A 27,709-nucleotide genomic window follows, 5' to 3' on the forward strand; every position below is an offset into this window, starting at 1 on the left:
GAGGTGACTTCCTGTCCCCATTTCCTCAGGCTGAGAAGAAAGCCAAGGTGATTGCAGTGATGAATGCTGTAGAAGAAAACCAGGCCTCTGGGGAGCCTCAGAAGGTGGAGGAGGCCAGCCCTCCTGCCGTGCAGCAGCCCACTGACCCTGCGTCCCCTACTGTGGCTACCACCCCTGAGCCAGTGGGGGCTGATGCTGGGGACAAGAATGCCACCAAAGCAGCTGATGATGAGCCTGAGTATGAGGTGAGCAGGTGGCCTCTCGCGGCCTTGATGCTCGCTCCTGGGGTCTTGTCGTTGACAGCTGCTCCTCCCTCTTTCCTCATGCTGTCTGTCTCCTGGCTGCTTGCAGGGCTTCATGGGGATACTGACTGCCTCACCTCTACATTCTCACTGGGCTTTCTCTCCTTCCCTCATGCCCAGGACTGGGGTTGTGCTCTGGAAGGTTTCAGGGTGACTGGGACTTGTGACTGTTGTTTAAATGACTTTTGCTCCTTGGTGCTCCAGGATGGCCGGGGTTTTGGCATTGGAGAGCTGGTGTGGGGGAAACTTCGGGGCTTCTCCTGGTGGCCAGGCCGGATTGTGTCTTGGTGGATGACAGGCCGGAGCCGAGCTGCTGAAGGCACTCGCTGGGTCATGTGGTTCGGAGACGGCAAGTTCTCAGTGGTGAGTTGGGCTCTTGGTGGTCAGGAGGTGGGGGAGAGAATACGAGGGCTTGGTTCTGTGGCCTAGATTCTGCCCAGTGCAGAATATTCTAGAATAAGGGCATTAAAAATATACTGTATTTGCCCTCCTGTATGGGTTCAGTGGAAGAAGCCATAGTGGTCATTGAACTGAGCAGAAAGGTTGCTGGCCTGTCCCTTGCCAGGGGCCCTTCAGTATTTACCCACTCTTGCTCTGAGCTCCTCTATTCCTGTTTGTCACTTTTGTCAATGCCTCTGGTCCCCCAAGGGCCCAGTGACTCTCTAGTGTTGTGTCTCTTGGTTAGCAGTTACTAGGTACATGGCTTAACTGTATAGGGAACAACTGGATATGGTAATTCTGCTGAAGCTGGAGGATCACAAGTTCAAGACCACCCTGACCTACACAGAGAGTGCCAGGCCGTGCAGTTGTAGGATAAAACCATGTCTCATAGGAGGAACAAACTGAGGGTGGCTTTGTCCCTAGGTGTGCGTGGAGAAGCTCATGCCACTGAGCTCCTTCTGCAGTGCGTTCCACCAGGCTACCTACAATAAGCAGCCCATGTACCGCAAAGCCATCTACGAAGTCCTCCAGGTGAGCGTGTCCCCAGCAGCTCCGGGGAGCTTAGCTCGTGGGGCTCCCAGGACCTGCTTTGCTGGGACTGAGGCCGTTGGGCGGGAATCTTCACTCTCCCTCCTGGCAGTTCTCCTGCCCACTGCCTGTCTATCTTTGCTGCTCTGAGTTGGGTTTTACTTGTCATCTAACCTGTCCCTACTTTTCCCTGCTAGGTGGCCAGCAGCCGTGCTGGGAAGCTGTTTCCAGCTTGCCATGACAGTGACGAAAATGACTCTGGCAAGGCTGTGGAGGTGCAGAACAAGCAGATGATTGAGTGGGCCCTTGGGGGCTTCCAGCCCTCTGGTCCCAAGGGCCTAGAGCCACCAGAAGGTAAGTGGTCTGTTGCAATGCATTCTAAACCTGGAGAGCTACAGAGTACCCCACAGTGAGGCAGATAGAAATTGCATCCCAGGCTCCTGTCACCCCAAGGGTGTGCTACTCTGCCTTTCCAGAGTACCCTGTCATCCTTTGACTCACCAGAACCCCAGAACTGGGGAGCGGGAAGGAAGCATCTGGGGCAGTGTGGTTCCCCGCTGTGGGTACCAGTTACAGGATCAACCTGTAACTAGTGTGGTCACCTGTCTTCTTGATGCAGAGGAAAAGAATCCATACAAGGAAGTTTACACAGACATGTGGGTTGAGCCTGAAGCAGCTGCATATGCACCACCCCCACCAGCCAAGAAGCCCAGAAAGAGCACAACAGAGAAGCCTAAGGTCAAGGAAATCATTGATGAACGCACAAGAGGTAGGAGCCAGACTCTGGAGAGGGAATTGAGAGCCCCGAGGGTCGGATATCACCTGGGTGGGTGTCCGTCCTGAGCCATCTGGGCATCCTCCTAAGGTAGGCTTGTCTTCTGCAGAGCGGCTCGTGTATGAGGTGCGGCAGAAGTGCAGAAACATTGAGGGTGAGTGTGGCCTGGCCTGAAGGGTGGGTGGTTTGCTCCTCGCAGTCAGTGTGGCCCTAGTTGTGGAGTGGCATTGGCATGGGTTCTTGGGAAGGTTGGAGTATTGTGAGAACAGGGACCTATCTGCACAACCCACCATCTCCATCCAGCTGAAGCTCCTGTTCTTTAGGGTTTGGGAATACCCCCAATGGATTCAGAGAAGGGTGGTCCTTGTGGCCTTGGTTGACCTTGACTGAAGTTGACTTTGCTATTTTCATTCTTTACCTTCTCAGCCAGTATCCACCTCCCTAATCCAGGGGTCTCCTGTCATTAGGAACAGGACAGGAGGACTGCCTGAGGAAGCCCTGCAGGGCGACTTGGACCCACACCATGTTCTCATGAATGGGTTTTGTCCCTGAGTCGTCCTATTCCTGGGTGGTGGTTTAGCCGAAAGAGATGAGCGAGCTTCTGAGATTAGGGACCAACTGCTACCATTCAGTGAAAATATGCAGGATATTTTGTGAATGAGCACACATGCATATGTGTTATGCGTGTGTTTGTGGAGGGCTCAGGCTGACGTCAGGTGTCCTCCTCAACTGCGCTCTATCTCATGAGACAGGGTCTCAGCGAACCAGGAGCTGTGAAATTTCATCTGAGCTGGGTGGCCAGTGTCCCCACCTTCTCCCCTCCGCACAGTGGGGTTACACGTATGCATTTTTCTCCTTTTTTTTTTTTTTTTTTTGATTTTTCAAGACAGGGTTTATCCGTAGCTTTTGGTTCCTGTACTGGAACTAGCTCTTGTAGACCAGGCTGGCTTCGAACTCACAGAGATCCGCCTGCCTCTGCCTCCCGAGTGCTGGGATTAAAGGCGTGCGCCACCACCGCCCGGCATTTTTCCTTTTTTTAACTTTGAAAAAAAATTTTTTTTTTTAAAGATATATTTATTTATTATTCTGCCTCCATGTATACCCACACGCCAGAGGAGGGCGCCAGATCTCATTACAGATGGTTTGGAGCCACCATGTGGTTGCTGGGAATTGAACTCAGGACCTCTGGAAGAACAAACAGTGCTCTTAACCTCTGAGCCATCTCTCCAGCCCTAACTTTGAAAATTTTGTGTGCATATACAGTTACGTTTACCCCCAGCTTGCCCCATGACTCCCACTGGACTTGACACATGTTCCTTTGTCTGCCCCATGAGTCAGAGTCCAGTTGGTACACTGTGCCTGACTTTTTAATATGGATGCAGAGGGTATGAACTTGGACCCTCATATTTCCTTGAACCGTCTGTCTCCGCAGACCTTTGCTGGTTTTACCTTTGTCTCCTGTCACTCAGGCTTGTCTTGAACTCACTTTGTAGTCCAGGCTGATAGTAGATTTTTCTCAGCCTCTCAAACGCTAATGTTATGGCTGTGAGCTACCGGTGTTGGCTGCTGTTGTGGCAGCGCTTTGGTGGACAGGAACTCCAGGGATGGCTGGCTGGGTGGCTGCTCATGGCATCCTGTTATCTTACAGACATTTGTATCTCATGTGGAAGCCTCAATGTCACCCTGGAGCACCCACTCTTCATTGGTGGCATGTGCCAGAACTGTAAGGTAGGGACACAACCCTCCTAAAGAGGTGACCTCCTTGCTGTCACTTGGCTTTGGGACCCAGCACCCGACTGAATGTGATGCAGAACCCACAGTGCACTCAGGCTCCAAAGACAGAGGCTTGTTCTGGTTTACGTCAGGAAAGATCCTTGTGTGCTGGAGTGTTGCCCCACGTGGGCAGGAGTGGGACTTACAGCGATGGGTGAAGGGTGGGTGGCAGAGAGGCAGGCTGACTGAGAGGTGAGTTGCCATGCCCTTGGGAGCCCCTGTAGCAGGCTGCAGCGGGACTATGGGTGGGCGGTTCCCTTCTCCACTTTGCTGTCAGGGTCAGAGCCTGTCTTCCTTTGGCTCTGCTGCCCCACCCCTGCACTGGTGCTTCTGACCCTTCATATTCCCTCTAGAACTGCTTCTTGGAGTGCGCTTACCAGTACGACGACGATGGGTACCAGTCCTATTGCACCATCTGCTGTGGGGGGCGCGAGGTGCTCATGTGCGGGAACAACAACTGCTGCAGGTGAGAGCTCGGGCCCCGCCCACAGAGCCCCAGGCTGGGTCCTCGCTGCTCACCTGCCACCCATGTTTGCACCAGTCTCCGCTGCCCCAGCCAGCACTCCCGCCTACCCCTATACTTTAGATTGGGTCTGAGACTCCGCCCTCTTCACTGGGCTTTCTTCCAGGTGCTTTTGTGTCGAGTGTGTGGATCTCTTGGTGGGGCCAGGAGCTGCCCAAGCAGCCATTAAGGAAGACCCCTGGAACTGCTATATGTGTGGGCACAAGGGCACCTATGGCCTGCTGCGGAGACGGGAAGACTGGCCGTCAAGGCTCCAGATGTTCTTTGCCAATAACCATGACCAGGAATTTGTGAGTACTGTCCAGGCTGTGATCACACCTTCCTGAGGCTGGTCTCTGAGAGCAGTTCAGTGGGCTATGGGGCCTGGATGGCTTGCAGAAGGGAGCGAGAGGTGCATGAAGTTGTGCAGATCAATCTAGGAGGCCTATAGTTCTCAGCTGAGGGGCCAGTACAGGACGGGAAGCTGGGGCAGACTCAGGCATGGACCTGACTAATGGCGTTCACCACTTAGGACCCTCCGAAGGTTTACCCACCTGTCCCAGCTGAAAAGAGGAAGCCTATCCGGGTGCTATCTCTGTTTGATGGAATTGCTACAGGTGAGTGGCATGGGTTCTGAGGGACTGGCCTGTGGAGAGTGGAGTAGTATGTTTGTGTATCTGATAAAACTAAATGACTTAAGAACTGGGAATGATAGTGTGTCCATCATTCCAGTATTTGGACAGAGGCAAGAGGGTCAGGATTTCATTCATAGGCTACACAGCTAGTTCAAGGTTGCCCTGGGTTGTGTTTCAAAAATCAAACAATAGCAGGATGATTATTATTGCTTGTTAAGGCTGGGCATGGTGTTCACGCCTTTAATCTCAGCCCTCAGGAGGCAGAGGCAAATAGATCTCTGAGTTTGAAGCCAGTTTGGTCTATATAGCAAGTTCTAGCCAGCTGAGGCTACATAGTGAGGCCCTGTCTAAAACATTAAAACCATAAATCATGTTACACCTAAGACTGAGAAGACCTATTGGGAGCATATAAATGGTGCCACCGTCCCTCATTTTTTGTGCCCCTCCCTGGGTAGGCAGCACTGATGGGGAGTCTGGTAAAGAAGTCACCTTAGGGGGGCTGGAGAGATGGCTCAGAGGTTAAGAGCATTGCCTGCTCTTCCAAAGGTCCTGAGTTCAATTCTCAGCAACCACATGGTGGCTCACAACCATCTGTAATGGGGTCTGGTGCCCTCTTCTGACCTGCAGGCATACACACAGACAGATTATTGTATACATAATAAATAAATAAATATTTAAAAAAAAAAAAGAAGTCACCTTAGCTAGTTAAGGAAAAACTAGGGCTGGAGGGAGAGAAGGCTCAGAGGTTAAGAGGTCTGCTCTTCCAGAGGTCCTGAGTTCAATTCCCAGCACCCACATGGTGACTCACAACCATCTGTAATGAGATCTGGTGCCCTCTTCTGGCCTACAGGTGTACATGCAGGCAGAACACTGTATATATGATAAATGAAGGGACTCTGACATTTGCAGACCGAGATGGGGAAAATCAGCTGAGGTTGAGAAGTGGTTCTAGGGGGCTATTGGGGAGCTGGGCCAATGACGAAACCTTCTTAGAGCAAGTGCTGTTCCATCGTGTCATGTGACGGCATAGAATTTCAACAGGAAGTAATAGGTAGTAAGTCAGCACCACAGTGTGGTCATGGAAACTGAGAAGGCCTCTGAAGAAATAGCTGTTTCCTCTGGACCTAAAACCACCTGCTGTGTTGGTTAGTCTCCTGGCTTTAGCTACGTTCCTCATAGGCAGAACTGAAGCACAGCCGTATTGCTTGTCTGTGCTTATCTGCTTTGATTGGGAAAAGATATCAGGGAGCTTTACGTGGGCAAGGTGAAACTCACGCCTACACGTGGCCCCATGTGCAGTTGGCAAGACAAGTCTTTAAGACCAGGTATCAGGTTGAGGGCTCTGGGTAATAGTCCTTGCTCTATGCTGGCTGGTACAGGGCTCCTGGTGCTAAAAGACCTGGGCATCCAAGTGGACCGCTACATTGCCTCAGAGGTGTGTGAGGACTCCATCACGGTGGGCATGGTGCGGCACCAGGGAAAGATCATGTACGTCGGGGACGTCCGCAGCGTCACACAGAAGCATGTATGTCTGTTTGCGGGATGTCTCTTTTCCCCCAGTGCCTCAGCTGGGAATGTCACCACCTTCACCTCAGTCTGTCCATGTCTCCTCCCGCCCTTTCATTTTACTTCTGTGGCTTGTGAGGGTGATGAGCAGATTAGAAATGGAATTTGGGGGCCAGAGGTAGAATTATAGAACCCTTGTCCAGAGGCCTTGAAGCCCTGGTTCAGCCCCCAGCCTGTGTAAAATGGAGAGTTTGCTGTTCTCTGGTGGCTTCAGGGCTCTTTGGGGTAATGTGTTCTGGACTGGAAAGAGGAGAGGCTGTCATCTAGGTGCTTCTAGCAAATTCTTTTACCAGTCTCCCATTCCAGGGGGTTAAGGGAGTGCTGGCAGTCTTCCCCTTAAAGCCTGGTGCCCGTGTGTAGCTCTCTGCAACTCCAGGGCCACTCACGTGACTCTGGCAATTCCTCCCCCACCTTGGGAAAGGCTGAGTTCTTTTGTTGTTTTTTTTCTGCTTGACACCTCCTGGACTCCTTGCTGGGTCTGTTTGCTCACCAAGAAATCAAGCCTCAATGACTATTAGAATCACAGAACTTTTCAACAGCCGGCTCGTCACATTACCTTTGTCCTTCTAGATCCAGGAGTGGGGCCCATTTGATCTCGTGATTGGGGGCAGTCCCTGCAATGACCTCTCCATTGTCAACCCTGCCCGGAAGGGACTTTACGGTAGGTATCCGCTTGGCTCCTGCTTTTTGCGCTGGTACTTCTCCACTTAGATCTTAGGTGTCCTCTTTGGACATTTCTGCCTTGGCACCTCCTCCAGTGACCCCTTTCCCTCACCGTCCCCATGCCCAAGCCTCACCACTGTCTGATGCAAACAGCCCCCGCTGATGGCTTTCTCTTCTTCCAACCTCTCAGAGGGTACTGGCCGGCTCTTCTTTGAGTTCTACCGCCTCCTGCATGATGCGCGGCCCAAGGAGGGAGATGACCGCCCCTTCTTCTGGCTCTTTGAGAATGTGGTGGCCATGGGCGTTAGCGACAAGAGGGACATCTCGCGATTTCTCGAGGTATAGCCAGCAGCCTTGGTTTGGCCAGCTCACTAATGGCTTCTGCCGTGAAGCGCTGCTTCATTCCTGACTTGTCTGCATGGTGCAGCTGGGGACCGGTGGCTTATGTCTGCAATGGGCAGCTTGAGGAAGACTCCCATGGAGAGAGGCAGCAATGCTAGAGGTCCCCGTAGAAAGAGTGGTCTTACGTACTCCAAGAGGTGGCATGGTAGTAGGCTTCGGGTCAAAAGAGTAGGCTGGGGCCAGATTCCTGAGATTTGGGTTCTATAGAGAACTCATGTTCAGGTTTTTTTTTCCTGACCAGAATGGCCCATGTTCACTCCCTGGCACCCTGCACCTGAGATGAAATTGTGGCTCATCTTTGCTTTCATTTCCTATGATGTGAGCCCCAGTTTAGCACTGAGCCAAGTACAAGCCCTACACCGGGGGGAGGGGGGGTGGTGCTGCTACCCAGGGCATTCTTGGGGTGCTCTTGTTATCTCTAGCTCAGGCACAGTAAGCACAGGCGTATCAGAGCCTACTTTCCTGAGCTCCTGAGTGGTCTGATGGAGTCCACAGCCTTGTGGCTATCCTAACAAGAGTGAGCCTCATGTGAAGCACACACAGGAGACACAGTGGCTGTTGTCATTACAGAGAGTTCATTTGGATTGTGCTGGTCTGTCTAGCAAGCACATGTGGGATGTATTTAGGTTTATTCTGGCTTTTCGTTGGGCCTTCACACTGTCCCAGTGTCTGGCTTCCTAAGACAGAAGTGCCTCGGGCATAAGGCCCTCAGCCAGTCCGGTTACCCAGCAGTTAATTCCTTCTTTGCTCATCTTGAAACCATCTCCTGTTTTACAGTCCAACCCTGTGATGATTGACGCCAAAGAAGTGTCTGCTGCACACAGAGCCCGTTACTTCTGGGGTAACCTTCCTGGTATGAACAGGTTGGTGAGCGCTCCTGGCATGGGGGACATGAGAGGAGTGGCTGCAGGCAGGAAGCCCAAGGAGGGGGGACGCTGAGGGTCCAGCCTGGACTGCCTCTGCTGAGCGGCTGCTGCCCTGTTGTTTGTGTGTGTGTTTAAACACTCTCTTGAGAAAGTGGATATTGCAGGTGAAACCTAGTCTTTGTTGCACACAGTAAACAGGTGCTGTAACTTCGAGCTACAACCCCAGCCCCGGGGTCTGGGACAGGGTCTCACTATGTTGTCTAGTCGGGCCTCAGACTCAGGAAGCCTTGCTTCTTCCCCATCTTGATAGACTGTTATTTCACCCAGCTAATTCTTAGCCTAGGGAAGGCCTTTTCTCTCCCAGGCTGCCCCTGAAATACAACACAACAACACAAAATTTTACATTTTGGAACAAAATTTTTGTCCCACATAGCTTGGACTAGCCTCAGATTTCTAACTCTTGGACTTCTACCTCCTTAGCACTGGACTTTTCTGGAGAAACTGAGTCGTAAAGTGTGCCTTAAGGTTTATATTCCAATCACCTCCAGCCACCGTACCCACCCATGAAATATTTACCACAAATCAAGATACAGCTTGCTTTGTGGTAAAGCCAGGTGTGGAATGGGTTTTAACTTTATATGCCCATAAGGATTGAGGCTTGTGTGGTTGCTTGTGAACAGGCATGGATATAGGGGGTTATGCTGTGTGTCTATTTGGGGTGGAGGGCTCCAGACCTTGCCCTGAGTTCCATGACTGCTGGGGGTTGGCACCTGGATAGGGCTTTCCTTGCTCTGCGCTGCCATAGTGCCTCTTGCTTCCTAGGCCATTGGCATCCACTGTGAATGATAAGCTGGAGCTGCAGGAGTGTCTGGAACACGGCAGAATAGCCAAGGTCAGCCTCAGCACCCAGGACAAGGGGGGGTGGTAGCTGATGGCAGGATCAGGTGGTGCGTGGCAGAGCCGTGCACCACTTGTCCTCTTGGGATGGTGTGGGATCATAAAGCCTGTTGGCCAGGGAATGGGCTAAGCCTGCTGACCCTTAATCCCACCTCCACTGAAGGGTCTCTAGCAGGGTTCTGGGTGTGCTTGGTTAGTGTATGTATATGGACATTTGCTGGCATGTCCTCTGCACCACAACACGTGCGCACGCAGAAGCCAGGAAAGGATGTCACAGCCCCTGGGAGCAGAGTTAAAAATTGTGAGCCTCCATGTAGGTGCTAGGAATTGGACCTAGGTCCTCTGGCAAAGTAGCCCTTGCTCTTTAGTCCTCGAGCCACCTCTCCAGCCCTGAGCTTTTTAGGTTGGGTGTCTCCCTGCTACCTAGATCAGTCCCTATGAGGCTTGGCTGGGTCTGCCCCCTTCCAACCCAGACATGGGCAACTTTTCTACCTCCCCCCTTCTTTTGAATCCTGACTAGAACTTGAGGGCCTTTCTTTTCCTGACCTCTGGGCTTCCTCACTCGGCCTCTAATGCCGCCCTCCTCGACACACAGCTGCTTGTCCACCATGTGTCTGATCTACACGCTTCCTTGAACGGCATGACATTTTCCCTTCTCTCTTCTAGGCAGCTGCTGAAAGTTACGGCTTTGCCTCTCCTGGAGTTTTTCTTATAAGCTCTAATAAAATTGTTCTTCCACTTAAAAAGAAAAGATCAACTTCTGTTTTCTTGTGTTGATGGGACCTCAAAGCCTACAGCACGGAGAGCAACCTCCTGTAATGTAATTTCTCTCTGGAGGAGTCTCTCCTGTGGCCCGTGCAGTCTCGCAGTCCGGACTGGTGGTCCCCACCGTGTGCCTTTAGACTGCTGAGTCATTGATACTCCGAAGAGAACCAGTGTTTTGGAGATTGAGGAGTGAGGTAGTCACAGCTGCTGTCTCTAGGATGATTAGCTATTACCAGGAATGCCCAAGTGACCTCAGAGTGGGAAGGGAGACAGGGACCAGAAAGGAGGCTTATACTCAGTGACCTGAATGGACTGGACCAGCCAGCCAGTCAGTTATCAGTGAGTGATGCCCGCTCATTCCTCTTCCTCTTCATCTTCTAGTTCAGCAAAGTGAGGACCATTACCACCAGGTCAAACTCCATAAAGCAGGGCAAAGACCAGCATTTCCCCGTCTTCATGAATGAGAAGGAAGACATCCTCTGGTGCACTGAGATGGAAAGGTAGCTGTACTGGGTGCTTGTGTCTGGCCAGGGCTGCTTTGAAGGAAGGCTCTGTCTTGGCTGCCACATTCTTGTTTCCCCCAGATTTTGTAAGTGAATTTTAACAAATGTTTCCCAGCATGCCAGGCTCCTGGGGAGGACCTGCATATTTCCTGACTCTTTCTTATTCAGAGGGGTCTTAAAATCATCCAAAGAGCACATTGGAGCCCTGCAACCCAGTCCATGCCCTCCTGGACTTGCATTGTGGGTATTTTGGATGTGTTTTGAAGGCCAGTGTAGATGCTTATGGACCACAGCTGGGTGGGCCCCACCTTGGCCAAACAAAAAGGCCACTTCATACAGGCACCCTTGGAACTCAACAAGTCAGTGTCCTACTCGGAGGGCTCCTCTCTTCCCAGAAGGGGCATTTGGGGTTAATCTGAGTGGATTCAGTCTCAGGCTGTGTGCACCTGTCCAGCTCTCATGTGCAGGGAATCTGTAGAGCATGTCCAAGAGGTATTCCAGAGGTGTGGGTGTTTTGTTTTTTTGGTTTGTTTCTGGTGAATGTGAACCTCAAAGCCGGGATTAGATTACCTGTCTTTAACTCCACAGAGTGCCTGACACGCAGCTGGAATGCAGAGCGAGCTAACTGCCCTGGCACCCACACTCACTCAGCACTTTCTGCCTTCCTCCCACAGGGTGTTTGGCTTCCCTGTCCACTACACAGACGTCTCCAACATGAGCCGCTTGGCGAGGCAGAGACTGCTGGGCCGATCGTGGAGCGTGCCTGTCATCCGCCACCTCTTCGCTCCCCTGAAGGAATATTTTGCTTGTGTGTAAGGGACATGGGGGCAAACTGCAGTAGTGATGATAACAAAGTTAAACAAACAAACAAAAAACAAAACACAATAAAACACCAAGAACGAGAGGATGGAGAGAAGTATCAGCACCCAGAAGAGAAAAAGGAATTTAAAACAAACCGCAGAGGAGGAACTGCCGGAGGGCTTGGCCTTGTGAAAGGGTTGGACATCATCTCCTGAGTTTTCAATGTTAATCTTCAGTCCTATTTAAAAATCAAAATAGGCCCTCCCCTTCTTCCCCTCCTTTTCCTAGGAGGTAAACCTTTTGTTTTCTACTCTTTTTCAGAGGGGTTTTCTGTTCGTTTGGGTTTTTGTTTCTTGCTGTGACTGAAACGAGGGTTATTGCAGCAAAATCAGTAACAACAGAAAGTAGTAATACCTTGGACAGGAAAGGGAGAGAGGAAAAATTCTATAAAAATTTATATATTTTTTGTTTTTTTTTTTCTATATATCTTTGGTTGTCTCTAGCCTGCAGATAGGAGCACAAACAGGAACAGAATAGAGACCCTCGGGAGGCAGAGTCCCCTCCCAGCCCCTGAGCAGTCTCAACAGCACCATTCCTGGTCACGCAAAACAGAACCCAGCTAGCCGCAGGGCGCTGAGAACACCACATCAGACACTTTTCTACAGTATTTCAGGTGCCTACCATACAGGGAACCTTGAAGAAAACCAGTTTCTAGAAGCCGCTGTTACCTCTTGTTTACAGTTTATATATATACGGTAGCTCTGAGATATATATATAAAAGGTACTGATAACTACTGTACAACCCGACTTCATAACGGTGCTTTCACAACAGCGGGATGAGTAAAGACATCAGCTTCCACCCGGCCTTCTGTGCAGAGGGGTCAGCCCAGGATGGGGAAGGGAGGCAGGTCCATATCTGCCCCCCACGCCCAGCCTTTCCCTGCCCAAAACAGGGTCAAGCTGAGGTGGTCAGAACCTGGGGAAGCTGAGTGTGGAGTTTATCCAGACTCATGCAATAACCTTTGAATATGATCTAAAATGTGTGAGAAAACTTTCCCCGCGATTTTGAATTTGTCAGCCACATTGAAGGCTCCTTGTGGGCTCAGAAATCACCCAGAGGGAAAGTAGTCTGCCATTAACCCCACCTGGAGCAAATAAAAAAACATACAAAATGTGCTGGTGCTTTCTGTCTAAGTTGCCTTTTGTGTGTTCTTTTATGAGGCCCCCACCGTCCCTTCTGCACAAGGCAGCTCTGGTCCTGGAATGTGATGTTTTTGGTCATCTCTACAGACTGCAGTTTCGTACTTGGAAGGCTGATGACACCTTTATTATAATTATTCTTACGGTTCTGGTTATAATTGTTTGTTTTCAGATTTTTTTTGAGAAAACAGAAACCCAACACCCTTCCCTTTAGGTTTCAAACCAAGGTGCAGGGGGGTGGGGGTGGCAGGTGCTTCTAAGGCCCAGTGGCTCTGGTGCCCTGGCTCTCACCCCTCGGGCCAGGTGGGTCACTGGGCAGTACAGCAACAAGCTAGGTGGCCAGGGCGTTCTGCGGCCCACCCTCCGGGCCAGTCACTCTTCTCTTCTCATTCTTCTTCCCCTCCTCGTAAGTCCGGTGTGTCAGGGCCGGAGGGAGGCCGGGGCAGCCTCTCTCCTCGTGTGTGTGCTTGGAATGGCGTGTGTTTCTTTTCTAGTGTTTGGTCTGACAGCTGGGCTCTCGCCTTGAGTCAGTGCCACCTGGGGCCCACCTGCTCGCACTGTGTTCCGCTCCTACCCAGGGCAGGCAGCCTAGTGTTGGCAGTGGGAAGGGAAGGTGTTTGTTGGCCCCAAGGTGAGGGCCCAGTGGGCAGAGCTTGCCTGGATGGATGGAGTGTAGATATGTGGCATATAGAGATATATATTTTATAATGGGAGGGGGGACGGCACCTCCTGGGACCAGCAGGGGCTGGGAGGTGTGCTGTCAAGCACATGGTCCCAAGACCGCATCCCTAGAAAGATGGGGCCTATGATAGGCCCCATATAAATACATAGATAGGGTCATGTATAAGAAGTATACACAGTGGGGGTTGGAGGGAGTGGGCTCTGTGTTGAGCCTGGGTCCCTCCCACAGACAGCCCCACACCAGTCAGTCTAACACATGCACAGGAACCTGTTTCTGTCTGAACGCATACCAGGGGGCTCCTGGCACACTTCTCCCCAGGATCAGGACACTGGAGTCAGCCCATGCAGCTCTCACACTTCTGTTGCCCTGATGACAGATAAGACTCGAAGTTGCTAGGTGCTGAAGTCAGGAAAAGGAGGAGGTTTGGTCCAAGCAGGTGCTTCCTCTAGCAGGTCTGTGTTCTATACCTTTTGCCCCTGGTGATGTCAAAGATTCTTCTGTTAGCAGCCTGTGGTTACTGACCTGCAACTCTAGGCACCAGTCAAGTCAGCCCTCAACCCCCTACCTATTCTCCCCAACCAGAGTCAAATTGAAATCTATCTTGGTCACTGGGCTTCCATTGGGAAAAGGAAAAAAAATAAAAATTAAAATGGGACAAGGGAACCTCACCTTTGGAATAAAGCAAATTAGTAATTAGTAATAAAATCAAACAAAGGCTTTGGCTCCCTCAGTTGCTGCTCAGGAGTAAGCCCAACTGGTGGCTCGTCATACCTTGGGCTGTGTGATCCTGCTCATTTTCTCTGGAGAGACTTAAGACTACAGCTAGTTCTCCCTGCTACAGCAGGTAGAGACTGTGGCCGGAGCATCCACGAGAGGGGAATGCTTGCCCCCTTGAAGTCCCTGTGCTGAATGTGAGGTCCTTCCTTGCTCCAGCAGGGCTCCATTCTGACCTGGAGTCCACCAGCACCGTGCAGGAGGACTGGGGGGGAGGAGGGCTGCCTTAGGCAGTCCAGGGTGCTCCCTCCCCCTATAGCCAATGCCAAGGTCTTCCCAGCTCTTACTGGCAGGAGTGTCTTCAAGGGCCCTCCTCTTCCACGTCTGCCCTGCTTATGTGAAGAAGCTAGCTTTTCCCAGCACCACCTCAGCCAGGCCTGGTGCTCCCCAGTCCTTGGGCTCAGTGTGAGGCCTCCATGGCGAAGGATGTGGTATCCCCGAGGAACTGAGTTGAGGCTTCCAGGTGGCTGCCCAATCCTGACCTGACAAGTTCCCTAGAGTGGATTCCTCATGAGGCCTCAGGTGGTTTACTAGCTTTCCTCCCAGCCCATTGTGTGGGCTTGATCTCACTGTAGCGTGGGGGCACCAGTCGAGTCAGGCACTGACCATCCCCTCCCCAGTCTTTGGGAATGTGCCACCTTGGCACAGCTGTGATTCCCTTCATCCACCTCTGTTCCAAGTGGGGCTTCTGGAATCCCATCCAGAGGAAAGCTGCTAGGTTGCTGTGGGCACTGAGGTGGGGTTATGGGAAGCTTGTGCTGTACAGATAAGAGCTCACTGTGGATAGCTGAGGCTAGAGCCAGGTCCTGGGAGGATCCCCAGTGGGGTTCCCTGTAGGGTCTCCTTTCCAAAGAGAAGGCTTGTTTTCCCTGGAAACTAAGGTGCTAGGGACTGAGTGACAGCCTCCCTTCTTCAGGTGCCATGTGAAGCCTCGTGCCAAAGATCTGTGGCCCTTGCCCAGGGGAGGTTGCCGGTGCTAGCGCCAGGGTCACGGAACCAAGGCCTCCTGTGGAGGCACACATGCCAGCGGGGTCCAAGCTGGTGCTAATTCCTCCCCACAGGACCCAGTAAGCCTGGGAACCTGCAGTAGGCTGTATCTCTGGGGTCGGATACCCTATTAGAAAGCAAAGGTCCCCTAAAGAGCCTGGACCTCTTCATTTTGGCAGCAGGGCTGGGTGTGGCAGCAGATAGATTGCAAGTAAGTATCCCTGTGGCTGTTGGTAAACCGCGAATGTGGATTCAGGAGTGGCAGGTAGTAGGCAAGCCGACATTGGAAGGGCCTACCAGCCCTGATAGCATCTCTCTTCCGGGGATGCTCAGTTCCAGTCATCACGGGCTGTGTCCAGGGTGAAGCCTCTGGTTTAGGAGTTGGGGGGAGTTAAGCTGAGTCGCTTTGAAAGAATGTGCTTATAGGAAAACTACAGATTGTTGGTTTCTATATTTCTTACTCGGTGAGTCCAGAGGAAAGTGAATTCCCAGCTCTGTTTAGATGGGTGCAGGACTACACTGTCTTCAAGAACTATCACTGTAGGAGCCCTGGCCCCTGGCCAGGGCCATGTGAACAGCCCAGCTGAGCTTCTAAGCCGGCCCATGTTTAGATCTGAGTTTGGCACTTGACTGCTCGCCATGCTTGTGATGAGGTGGGGGCACGGAGTTGCCCCGCATGGCAAAGAACAGCTGAAGCCTCTCACCTCACTACACAGCAAAGGTGGTGTTGCTGAGTGATGAGATTGAGTTAGAATGGCCCTTTTGACTCTTTACCATTAGAGCAACAGTGCCAGGTCAGGGGACCACTAAGGAAAGGGTCAGTGAGGGTCATTGTGAGCTCGTGCATGTTCGTGGTAAGAGAGCTGAGGTCTTGGGGAAATAGGGATCTTGTATGCAGGCTTCCAAGACCTGGCTAAAAGGTTCTAGCCCCAGGTGCTGGAGACCAAGAAGTAGACCCAGAGGGAGAAATATGGAAGGCCCTTAGCTGGTGGGGGACTTGGCAGCTCCTCTAGGGGACCCCAGAAACTCCAATAACTGGCTCCCTATTGTGTGGAGCTCATCTGCGGGCTCATAGAGTGGTCCTCCTAAAGCGGCCCCACCTCTGAACCTGAGGACATGAGCAGTGGTCTAAAGTCTCACCTGGTCCCATTTTACAGACTAATTTGATTGCCCAGCCCTAGAATTCTATAGAAACAACAACAAATAAAAGCTGAAATTCTTTAGAATATGCAGAGGGGAGGAGGTGACTCAACAAGGTGCTAAACACATTTTATTAAAAATATATATTGTTAAATTAAGTCTGCTGTCTGGACAATGATGTTTTGTTTTGTTTTCTTGTAGTGGAGTTTAAAAGAGACTATTATTTTACTCTGATATATTATTATTAAAAAGGCATTTTAACTTTGTACTTGAAAACTAAGTGAGCGATTTCACGTGTTTTAGCTGAGGCATCGAAGTAGCGGGTGCTCTCTCGTGGGAAATCATGTATTCATACTGCAAAATAAACTCCGTAGCTGATTTGGTAATAACGTTTACTGTTACAGGCGATTTCGCTTTGACCCCGGTGGCAGAGCGCTTTACTCCACATTCCACGCAGCTAAGTGCAGGACCTTCCAGAATTTTCCCTCCCTTGGCCTTCTTTCTTTTTGGTTCCTCTTCCTCTCTCTCTTTTCTTATTTTTTTTTTTATTGTTGTTTGTTTGTTTTTTCTGGTCCCAGCATCCTTCTACCACTGTATTTTTTTTTTTTGTTAGGGTTGCTTCTCTATTTATTGACAATAATAATGTACATTTCACAGTCTGGTTCTGGGACAGCCAGGAGAGGCGTGGGGGCCGCACACAGCCTGCTGCACCACCCGGCGTCCCCTTGTATCTCTGTGTACGTGATGCTTGTGACATAGCTGTTGATGAAATATTAAAAAGGTCAATGCGTACAGCAGATGTAGAAAGTCTGTCAAGTTCCGCTTCCATCACATTTTTTTTTTGTGCCCAGAAGAATATAATAAAGCTCCTTTCTAATGTACTTGTGCTGGAGAACACTTGAATAAATGGACTGTTTTTGTGCAAAAAGAAAAACGGAAAAAAAAAAAGCACCGTCATAATGTCCTTTTGTCCTGCGTCTCCTCCCCCCCCCCCCCATGCGACAGCTCACAGTCCTCCAGAGGGCTGAAGTACCCAAGAGGGTGCAGATAATACCAGGGGGGAGTGGATTTCTGGAGTATCGCCCGTGTGGGTGGTAACTAGGGGCTGGGACCCAAGGACGGGGAGTTTGCTCAAGCTCAGAAATAAGTTAGATGAAGTTGTCTGGAAAGGCAGCTTAACTTCCGGAAACAACAGATGTCTTGAGACCAGAGCAGGAAACAGACCGGCAGTCTGGTCAGATGACAATAGGAGGACCCAGTGGGGATTTACTTACTCCAGGGGTCCAGAGAGAAGCAGCCAGAGAGGTAGAGAGGACTGGGGCTGGGAGAATCCTGGAAGAACCCGGGATTTAAAGGAGATATTTGCAAACGCTTGACAGGTGGCCCAAGGGCTGGGACAAGTAGCCGGGCTATTTCTGGGCGGCTTACAGGCTCTGGCAGGGCCTTGTGGTCCACCAAGTTGTAGTAAGGTCTGTCTGTCCTGCACGTCTCCAGCAGTACCCAGCAGGCTTGACCCGGGTGCCCATGCCTAAGGATTGTTCAGGCCGTTTATTCCACCAGGCTTTGGGAGGTTAGGATGGCAGAGATACCGTGTGGGGCACGGAGGCAAACGGAAAGCCCTGCTGAACAGGTTTCCTCATGGGCACTTTTTCTCGCTTGTTTCTTTTTTTTCTTTCTTTGACAAGGTTGTAAATGTATATTTGACTTTTACGCTACTTTTTTCTTGATGTTTTTCAATGTTGATGTGGAATCTTACTTTCAAATGGCTGCATGGCATTTTCTTGTTGAATGTTTATATATATTTTATTTTCGCTATAAATAGAGCTTCAATAAACATCTTTATGTTTTGGCTTCCCCCTTTTTGTATTTTTTTCCCCTTGAAATAGATTTCCAGAAATGAGACCAATTGGAGAAAGTTACAATGGACGTTTTGGTGGGTGCCCAATTCCTTCCAAGAGATCGGCAGACAGGGTATGGGTGTCAGCTCTGAGATTCTGTCTGGCAGGAAACAAACTGGGCCCATAGTGAGCAGTGTTCTGGACGGTATCTCAGCCTGTTCCCACAGGGTCCCCAGAGCTTACGTAACTCAGAACAGAGATGCTAATTTAGCTCACTGTTCTGGAGGCTGGGTCCAGAATCAGGGACCTTGGTGTTGTCATGACAGACAGGGCAGAAAAGAGTTCAGACTCCCTTCATTGGGAACTCTCTCCTCAGAGGCTTTCCAATGCCGCTACAGAGCTATAAAGAGAAGACAAACCACACAGAACCCATGGTGGGGAATGTGTGTGTGTGTGTGTGTGTTTGCACATGCGAACGTCACATTGCATGACAAAGTCAGGGCACAACCTTGGGTGTGAGAAAAGCAACATGACCTGCCCCAGCCCACTATCCTGTGTGTACCCATTCCAGTGCTGGGTTACAGGGGTGCAGCCACTCCTGGCTTTTTACATAGGTTCTTGGAATTGGATTCAGGTCCTTACACTTACACAACAAGCAGGCTTATCCACCGAGCCATCTCCCCAGCCCAAGACTCAGTTTTGAAAAGCTAGACAGTAAGGAGAAGCAGGGGGTGTGGGAGCTTGCAAATCCTCTTTCCTGGTGGAATCCAGGCAGGGACAGCACAGCCTCAATCTCCAAGACTGGCTCCAAGGCTCAGGAGAGGGGAAGGCATGGAGAGGTGGGGGAGAGATTGGCGTAGACATCCTTGGTTCTGAAAGCCATGCCTAAATATCTAAAGGCCATCCACACCTGGGTTGGGAGAGCGTACTCAAGGCAAGGAGCTGCCTCTCATTTAATTAGTAAAAACTGATTGATAGGATCTCTGTGAATTTGAGGCCAGCCTGGTCTACAGAGTGAGTTCCAGGACAGCCAGGACTACAGGACTACACAGAGAAACCATGCCCTGACTCAAAAAACCAAAAACCAAAACAAAACAAAAACCCAAACCTTTTGGTGAAGAACACTCCTGCTGCCCCTTGATAATTTGGAGGATCGGGGATGGGGGTGCAGAGCCAGAGCTGGTAGAATCACGGAAGATACCAGCTGCAGAGTCGAGTGGTGCCCTATACCCCATTCCTAGGTGGTGTGTGGGGCATACACTCTGCTACCCAGGCTGAACTTCAGTCAGCCGGGACTGGCCGGTCTCTGAACAAAAGAGGTGGGACAGGGGGCTGCCATAGCTGACCAGGAAGGAATCTTGGAGCACGCATCAGAGCTGGTGTGGGCTTTTGCATAATCTCTGGTCATGTGTGTGCGAATGGGGCCTGCCTGCGGGGACATAAGAAGATGGATGTTGCAGATGGGAGCACCTGTCAGTCACCAGGTGTCACCTGCAAGAATTCATTCTGCCTTGGCTTCAGGGCACATTGAAAGGGTAAACCCTTTCCCTCAGTGGTCCTGCCCCCTTCTTGACTGGGACTCTGCGACAGGGGCAGCTGAGTTGGGAGGAAAGTCAGCTGTAGGATAGGAGCTAAAATAACATTAAAAATGGATTTTTATTCATGTGTATGCCATGTGCATGCAGATGCCCTTGGAGGCCAGAAGAAGCGTCCGATTCCCTGGAGCTGGAGTTGCAGGCGGTGGTGCGCTGCCCCCATGTGGGTGCTGGGTACCTCTGGAAGAGCAGCAAGCGCTCCTAACTACATGTGGTTTACCAGGGTGGCAAGTTCAAGGGCAGCCTGGGCTGCCTTTGATGTGGTCTGAAAAACAAAATGCCCCTCCCGCAGGACTTTGGCTCCCTCCTGACTTGCTCCCATCTTTGGCCCCTTAAAAATTGGTGCTTGGCAGAGACAGGAGGATCTCTTTGAGTTTGAGGTTATCCTGGTCTATATAACCAGTTAGTTCTAGGACAACCAGGACTATATAAAGAGATCTTACCTCAAAAACAAAACAGACAGAACACAGTGACCCTTTAATACAGTTCCTCATACTGTGGTGATCCCCCCCCACACACACACACCATAAAATTAGCTTTGTTGTTACTTCATAATTGCAATTTTGGTACTGTTAAGAATTGTAAGGTACGGGCTGGATAGATGATTCAGCGGTTAAGAGCATTGGCTGTTCTTCCAGAGGACCCAGGTTCAATTCCCAGCCTCCACATGGATGCTCACAATGGTCTGTAACTCCAGTTCCAGGGGATCTGACATCCTTACACCAATGCACATAAAAGTAAGTTTAACTAAATTTTAAAAAATAGTCATAAAGTGAATAACTGAAATGCCACTCCTATGAAAGGGTCATTTGAGCCCAAAGGGTCGCACTGTCTAGAGATTGAGAAATACCCTTTAGACTTGAGTTTGATCTTCAGAACACACATAAAAAAGCTAAATGTGAGGGGCTGGAGAGATGGCTCAGAGGTTAAGAGCATTGCCTGCTCTTCCAAAGGTCCTGAGTTCAATTCCCAGCAACCACATGGTGGCTCACAACCATCTGTAATGAGGTCTGTTGCCCTCTTCTGGCTTTCCGGCATACACACAGACAGAATATTGTATACATTAAAAAAAAAAAAAAAGCTAAATGTGGGGTCAGCAAGATGGTTCAGCAGGTAAACTTGCCCAGGACTTCAAAAGACAGGGCTTCAAGAAAAAAATAATCACCATAATGTAACTGTGGTATTTTGATAATGATATTATGGATATTATTGATATTATTTGACCGACTGTGGCTGGTTCTCAGAGAGCTATGCCTGCACATGCCTGTGCCACCCTCGGTGGGGTTCCTGGTCTCCCCCCCTCAGTAGGCAGCCTGCCCAGACTTCTGGGAAACAGGAAGATCCCTACCCTTCCAGAAGGGTCCTGCATGCCCACCCCGCACACATCCTCACTCTGGGCAACCAAGGTCACCCTGAGACCCAGACACCGAGCCTGCAGTTGGGTGCAGTTAGCAGCCACCGAGGGTCGCAGTTGATGAGACAGTGCCACTGTGCCCAGGCCATGTGACAGTGTGGTTGGCAGCAGGCCACGGTCTCTAGAACTCTAGTGGTTAGCTGCCTAGTACTGTACCCAGGTGCCAACTCAACATTGCCCTCTCTGCTCTGCTAATTGGCTCAGGCCAGGTATGGGGACCAGACTTGAGGAGCAGAGATCCAGGAGTGGGTGTGGATCCAGTGAATCTAAGCAGAAGAAATCATACCAGCTCAGAGCCTGGCTAGGTTTCTCCATCTGTGAAATGGGCTCAATGAAGAACCTCCCCCGGGTTGTCGGGGTGTAAAATGTGTTGGGTTCTGGAAAATGGGCGCCACCTCCTGGTGTTAGTATTGAGTCATTGTTTCTCCCCGGGCTAGAACTCAGTCCTGGCTCCTCTCTCTTCCTCCATGTCCTGGCTGCCCAGTCAGACTTGGGCGGAGGAAGGAGCCCCAGCCATAGAAGGCAGGCCTCTGTCATTTTGATGGCTTCTTTCCTACCTTCCCTGCAGACTTCCCTGTGTACTGGCTTAGTGGCCGACTTTATAGGATTTAGACTACCCATAGAATTGCCTGGAGCCCAGCTGCCTGTGCCAGGGAAGGCAAATAGGAAGAAGGTTCCAGACTGCAGCCCATGGTCCCTTTGGGCTGTGTTCCACATCTTCCTTCATTCGCTCATTTTCCCTCTGGCTTCCCAGCCTCAGGTTCAACCTGTAGCGCCTGTCAGCCCCATCTCTGGCTCCTCACCAGGTTCCTGTGACCTCTGACCTCTGGCTGCTCAGAGCGGACCACAGTGTCACCCTGGGCCAGTGAGCTGTGACGGAGGTCTGTGTGTGTCTCTTGAAATACAGACTTCTTTCTTTTCCAGTGGTAGCTGGGTTTTTCTTCTAAGAGGGGTGGCTTGGTCCTTCAGCAAAGGTCACACTGGGAGTAATCTACCCAGGCTCTCTGGTGAGTTGTAGCCTGGGCTACATTATGCCATTTCAAAAAAAAAAAAAGCATGCTGGGCGGTGGTGGCGCATACCTTTAATCCCAGCACTCGGGAGGCAGAGGCAGGTGGATCTCTGTGAGTTCGAGACCAGCCTGGTCTACAAGAGCTAGTTCCAGGACAGGCTCCAAAACCACAGAGAAACCCTGTCTCGAAAAACCAAAAAAAAAAAAAAAAGCACTTCCCCCCCAAAAAGCAACAACAATAAACAAAACTCCACCCTAACCCCCAAAGAAAGAAACCACTGAGACATGGGAGAAGGGGCTCTCAAAGTCAAATCTCTCAGCCACCATCTCCCTCTACATATAAGTGTGTTCATTAAAAGACAGTTCCTTAGCGCCTGTAAAATGGCTCCATGGGTAAAGGCCCTTGCGCCAATCCTGGTGACCTGAGTTCAAGTGCCAGAAGGCACGTGGTGGAAGTCGGGAGAGCCGAGACCTCCAAATGTCTACAGGGGCACGTGTGCATCCATGTGCCCATGTACACACAAACACATGATAAATAAATGTAAAAATCTTAAAGACAATTCCACCATGATATATGTAGACTCATGCTGACCCATGTGTGGGACTGGAGAAGTCTGCAGGGGATGGGCTAAGGCTACTGTCTGTGTCCTGTTGTGACTGCTTTCAGAGAGGCCTGCAGGAGGGGGAGACCAGCAGTTCAAGCCCAGGCTTGGTTACTTTCATCTAGTTTGAGGCCATACTGGCCGTTTCACAAAATGTCCTCCAAGAGACAAAAAAAAAAAAAAAAAAAAAAAAAAAAAATCCAAGCCCTAACCTATAAATACCTTTTTTCCATTAAAAGAAAAAGCAAAGCTAGGGAAATGACTCAGTGTGTCAAGTGTGAGTGCCCATATGAACATACACACACACACACACACACTAAATCTTAAGACAGGAGGGAGGGAAACCGCAGTTTTCCGCAAGAACCCTGGTCAACTCCTCTTCTTAGAGCATTCGCCAGACTAGACTACAGCCATGACCGGTCCTTCACGGCTCACAATTAGCCCTTCCGGCTTCTAGGCTTCCAGCCAGGCCTCTGAGCGCGCATGCTTATGCCACGTGGTCCTGGGCACACTTCCATTAGCGTAAAATACCCAGAAGTGGGGTTGCTGGGCTTTCTCTGACGGCCTTTTCGTGTTTTTTCACCTGATTGTCAGAGATCCCCTCCTCTCCCGCTCAGGCTGACTTTCTTTGCAGCCACCAAAAATTCCCAGCTTGGCTCTCAGCATTCGCTTCCGTAGGGAAGAACATGGAAGCCCCCACCTATTCCTGCCCACACAATGTCACGCCTGGGGTATGAGTGGCAGGATGACAGGCAGCCGGGAGCAGCTGGAGGAGCTGTCACGGCTGTCACCTTCCTCTGGGGCCTCCTGGGACACACCAGGTGAGGATAGCGCTTCTGGCTTCTCTTCTGCAAAGTCACGTGGCAGGGACAGGCAGGAACCTGCAGAGCAGGGCGGTGCTCTGTGCCCCTGCAGGCCTAGGGGACAGGGCGGGCTTCCTTCTGGTGATGACTGGCGTTGCACGTCTGCAGCCTCAGTGGCCACCCAGGCCTCTGCAGCTGGTCCAGGGTGATCGCCGCCAGCCTCAGACTCACAGATATCCACCACGCGGCTTGTTTTATTTTTTAAAGGTGGGGGACGTGGCAGCTCACAAACATCTGTAACTTCACTTCCAGGGGATTTGACTCACTCTTTTGGCCTCCTTGGGGGTGCCAGGCAAGCATGCAGTCCACATATATGAAAGAAATATTAAATACGAGTCTCTTTTATCAAATACTGTAAAACGTGTGTCTAGGACAGGAAATCAAAACTTTTTCTCTCCCCCACCTTTTGAAATCTTTATGCAAATATTTGCCCCCCCCAAACCTTTGATTGCACTATGGGCCACAACATTCCAGGAATTTGATGGCCAGAGTAGTGGCCCCTTCCCTTTTCCTCCTTCATTTCCTGTGCCTCAATAAGACTGCAAGGGCAGATGGCAGCAAGTGGGGAAAAGACAGTCACCTGGGTAGAGTAAAAACCAACTGCCCAGGAGGGCGGTGGTGGCGCACGCCTTTAATCCCAGCACTTGGGAAGCAGAGTTTTACTCTGTGAGTTTGAGGCCAGCCTGGTCTACAGAGCGAGTTCCAGGACAGGCTCCAAAGCTACATAGAGAAACCCTGTCTGGATAAACCAGAAAAACAAGAACCAAAACAAACAAACAAACAAACAAAAAACCAACTGCCCTTCCTGGCTCTGTGATTGTTTTTTGGAGTAAACCACCTTGTGTGCTTGTTTTGTTTTTTGAGACAAAGTCTTACTGTGTAGTCCTGGCTGTCCTGGATTTCATTATGTAGACCTGGCTGGCCTCCAACTCACAGAGATCCACCTGCCTCTGCCTCCCAGTGTTGGAACTTAAGGTGTGTACTGCCACTCGCGACTTGAGCACGCACCCTCTAGAGCAGGCAGGAGTAAGCTTTTGCTTTGTCCAGATACTTCAGTTGAAGTGATGGTCTTTTTTTTGTGTGCGTGTGATCTTAAGCTTATTTCTAACACATACATTCAGGTAAAATACTTATATGCATAAAATAACAATTTTTTATTTTTAAAAAACTTTGGGGAGGGGCTGGAGAGATGGCTCAGTGGTTAAGAGCATTGCCTGCTCTTCCAAAGGTCCTGAGTTCAATTCTTGGCAACCACATGGTGGCTCACAACCATCTGTAATGAGGTCTGGTGCCCTCTTCTGGCCTGCAGACATACACACAGACAGAATAGTTCATACATAATAAATAAATATTAAAAAAATAAAAAATAAATAAAAAGCTTTGGGGAGGTAGAGAGACCTCCGTGGTTGAGAGCACCTATCTGTGCTCTTTCAGGGAACCTGAGTTCAGATCCCCATACCCAAGTAGAGCATCTTCCAATCACATGTAATTCCAGTTCTAGGGGACATAATGCTTTTTTCCAGCCTTCATGGACACCCACAAACACTAAACACCACACACCCAAATTAAAGTAAACAAAAAATAGAAAGGTTAAAGAAAAAAGAAGTCCCCAAGGCGTAGTAAATGAAAGTGCAGAAGGCAGTGGTATCATTCACCGCCAAGCTCTAGCCTGCTGCCTGCAGCCAGCTCCCTCTATTTCCCCATCCAGGACTGTGTAGTGACACTAATGTATCTATAAGTAACGTTAGCAAGACCAGCCCAGCTCTCCACTCTTGTTCTCCTGCTTCTTCCAGCCACCCAATCCAGGCTGCCACCCTCTGTCCAGGCGCCCTCCATCCTAGCCACCCTCTGTCCAGGCGCCCTCCATCCTAGCCACCTTCTGTCCTAGTTTTTTTTTTTTTTTTTTTTTTTTTTTTTTTTTTTTTTTTGCCTTGTCGAGAAAATACCGCAGAGATCAATCCTTAGAAGTAGAATTGCTGGCTTGATCGGCATAAGCAGTTAAAATGTTGATGACTTTTGTTAAATCACCCTGAAAGGCTCCAGCAATTTCCCTTTCCACAAATAATCTCACCCGCAAGAGAACTTCCCGGTGTCTTTGTTAATCATTTGACACTTTCCTCTCGTCTTAATTTGTATTTTAACAGTCAAGCATTGAGATGGGCTTCCCACACGTCTATCCTGCATCGATCTCAGTCTCTCTGCTGGGTTCACTCTGTGAGCTTTATGGATTTCTAATCTTTCTTCCTAGTTAAGGATATTGTCTCTCATTGTGGTGCAAATATTTCCCCCAGTTTATCTATTGTCTAGCTGTATTTTTTGCCACAAGGGCGCTTTACATTTTAAAGATTCAGATTAATGAATGCATACCGCCCCCCATAAGCTCAATGGTCCTGGTTTTTTTTTTTTTTTTTTTTGAGGGTTCCATTTTGAACCCACCCGCAGTTAATTCTGATGAAAAGGAAAAGGTTTGGATCCATGTTTAATTGCTCTGTGAATGGTTCCCTTTCTCCTGTGCTATTTCCCCAATGATTTAGCACCACTTTGAGAGTATTTGAAACGTCCACATACAGTGAGTGGGTCCATGTCCGGTCCTGTGTGTCTCATTGATTTTTCTGCTGACTTTTGAGCTCAGGCCAAGCTGCCTCAGCTTCACCCTGCTTTTGCCACCTAGTAAGATGACCTGCTAAGAGGTTTATTGCCCCTTGTCACTTATTTATTTGCCAGATGACTTTTAGTGTTGCTTTCTTAGCTTCCTGGGAGAGCCACATAAAACATTCAAAGTCACCACATTGGCACGGGCTCTGCAGAGAGGTTGGGGTTGGAAAGGGGGGACAGGACAGAAGGTTTTGTCTAGCTATGAAAATACCAGGCCTTTGCTTTTGGGCCACCAACCAGCACCCAAATCATGACAGGGGGACTTAGTAGTTATGAACACTCGGCCTAGCTTAGGCTCACATCCGGCTTGCTCACTTAATTTAAATTAACCTGTTTCTCTTTATCTGCCTTTGGCCTCAGCCTTTTCCTTCCTCCTGTGTGTCTTACTCTCACTGCTGATCGGGTCTGTCTGGCAGCTGCCTGGCTCCCTGCCCCAGGCGTGTCTCTCTCTTTCTCCCTCTCTTTTTCTCTCCCCTGCTTATTCTCTGTCCACCAGCCCCACTTATCCTTTCTCTGCCTAGCTAGTGACTGTTCAGCTTTTTATCAGACCAATCAGATGCCTTAGGCAGGCAAGATGAAACAGATACAACACATCTTTACATAATTAAACACACATCCTTACATCATTAAACAAATGCAGCATAAATGAATGTAACACACCTTTACACAGTTAAAGTAATATTCCACAGCAATACATATCTGGCAAAAATATAAGTTAACTTAGGGAAGCATCTGCTCACACATACATATTCTCACTATGTTAACCATGCTGACTTCCAACAAACCCAAAGAGATACGCCTGCCCCTGTCTCCCAGTTCTGGGATTCAATACATGTACCACCCTGGCCTTTATCGAATATAGAATTTCGTGTGGCCCCTGCTGGCCTCCAGTTCTCTGTGCACCAAAGATGACTGTAAACTCCCAGTTCTCCACCTACCTCCAGAATACTAGGATTACACACTTGCCTACTGCACTGGGCACAGCGCCGTTCTTTTTTGTTCCCTACAACATGTATCTTTCCACTTATTCAAGCCTGTCATGTTCCTCAAGCCCACATCTTTCCTTTAGAGAGGATTTATAAGATTCTCATTAATGAATTTCTGAACAGCTCTTCTTTGTGTTGGCATTGCTTCTTAACAGGTTATTGCAAGGGATCGTTCTAAAAAAAAAAAAAAAAAAAAAAAGAGTGTTAGGATGCCATGTAGCCCAAGCTGCCTGGGAAGTTGCTGTGTACTGAAGCTATCCTTGAACTCCTGATCTTCCTGCCTCTCCCTCCTGAGTTACTGGGATTGCCTCAGCAGCTTCTGCCAAGGATGTGGACCCTTGGTTAAATCAGGCTGCTGATACCTTCCGGTTACTGCTGTTCCTAGCAAGGCCCCTCGCGGGTGGACTCTGATATTGGATGCCGTGATTTTGTTGCTGGAACTCTCAGGCATGGGGTGGAGGCCGCGGAGGCAGTAATGACCATCTTGAGCTCTCTCCTGCAGAGACTAAACACTCATCATTCTGCCTCATTCTGATCTGAAGAA

General features: G+C 49.9%; 1 protein-coding gene across 5 annotated transcripts in view; it reads left to right on the forward strand.

Annotated features, from left to right (window-relative positions):
* The window catches only part of Dnmt3a (DNA methyltransferase 3 alpha), a 111,970-nt gene extending 93,949 nt beyond the window's left edge, over positions 1 to 18,021 (forward strand). For 4 of the 5 annotated variants that reach the window (XM_057792248.1, XM_057792256.1, XM_057792263.1 and 1 more), the window contains 17 exons: positions 30 to 245; positions 507 to 665; positions 1,167 to 1,274; positions 1,469 to 1,625; positions 1,891 to 2,040; positions 2,156 to 2,200; positions 3,695 to 3,774; positions 4,173 to 4,285; positions 4,449 to 4,632; positions 4,854 to 4,938; positions 6,336 to 6,481; positions 7,093 to 7,183; positions 7,376 to 7,524; positions 8,365 to 8,450; positions 9,276 to 9,345; positions 10,497 to 10,615; positions 11,293 to 18,021. In XM_057792248.1, coding sequence (XP_057648231.1) covers positions 30 to 245; positions 507 to 665; positions 1,167 to 1,274; positions 1,469 to 1,625; positions 1,891 to 2,040; positions 2,156 to 2,200; positions 3,695 to 3,774; positions 4,173 to 4,285; positions 4,449 to 4,632; positions 4,854 to 4,938; positions 6,336 to 6,481; positions 7,093 to 7,183; positions 7,376 to 7,524; positions 8,365 to 8,450; positions 9,276 to 9,345; positions 10,497 to 10,615; positions 11,293 to 11,434 — 2,100 coding nt within the window. In that variant the 3' untranslated portion in view covers positions 11,435 to 18,021. The remainder of the gene's footprint in view (positions 1 to 29; positions 246 to 506; positions 666 to 1,166; positions 1,275 to 1,468; positions 1,626 to 1,890; positions 2,041 to 2,155; positions 2,201 to 3,694; positions 3,775 to 4,172; positions 4,286 to 4,448; positions 4,633 to 4,853; positions 4,939 to 6,335; positions 6,482 to 7,092; positions 7,184 to 7,375; positions 7,525 to 8,364; positions 8,451 to 9,275; positions 9,346 to 10,496; positions 10,616 to 11,292) is intronic. The other variant, XM_057792271.1, reaches the window with a different exon arrangement.
* The last annotated feature ends 9,688 nt before the right edge of the window (positions 18,022 to 27,709 follow it).

Source organism: Chionomys nivalis, chromosome 1, assembly GCF_950005125.1.
Source record: "Chionomys nivalis chromosome 1, mChiNiv1.1, whole genome shotgun sequence".
Lineage (NCBI taxonomy): Eukaryota > Metazoa > Chordata > Mammalia > Rodentia > Cricetidae > Chionomys > Chionomys nivalis.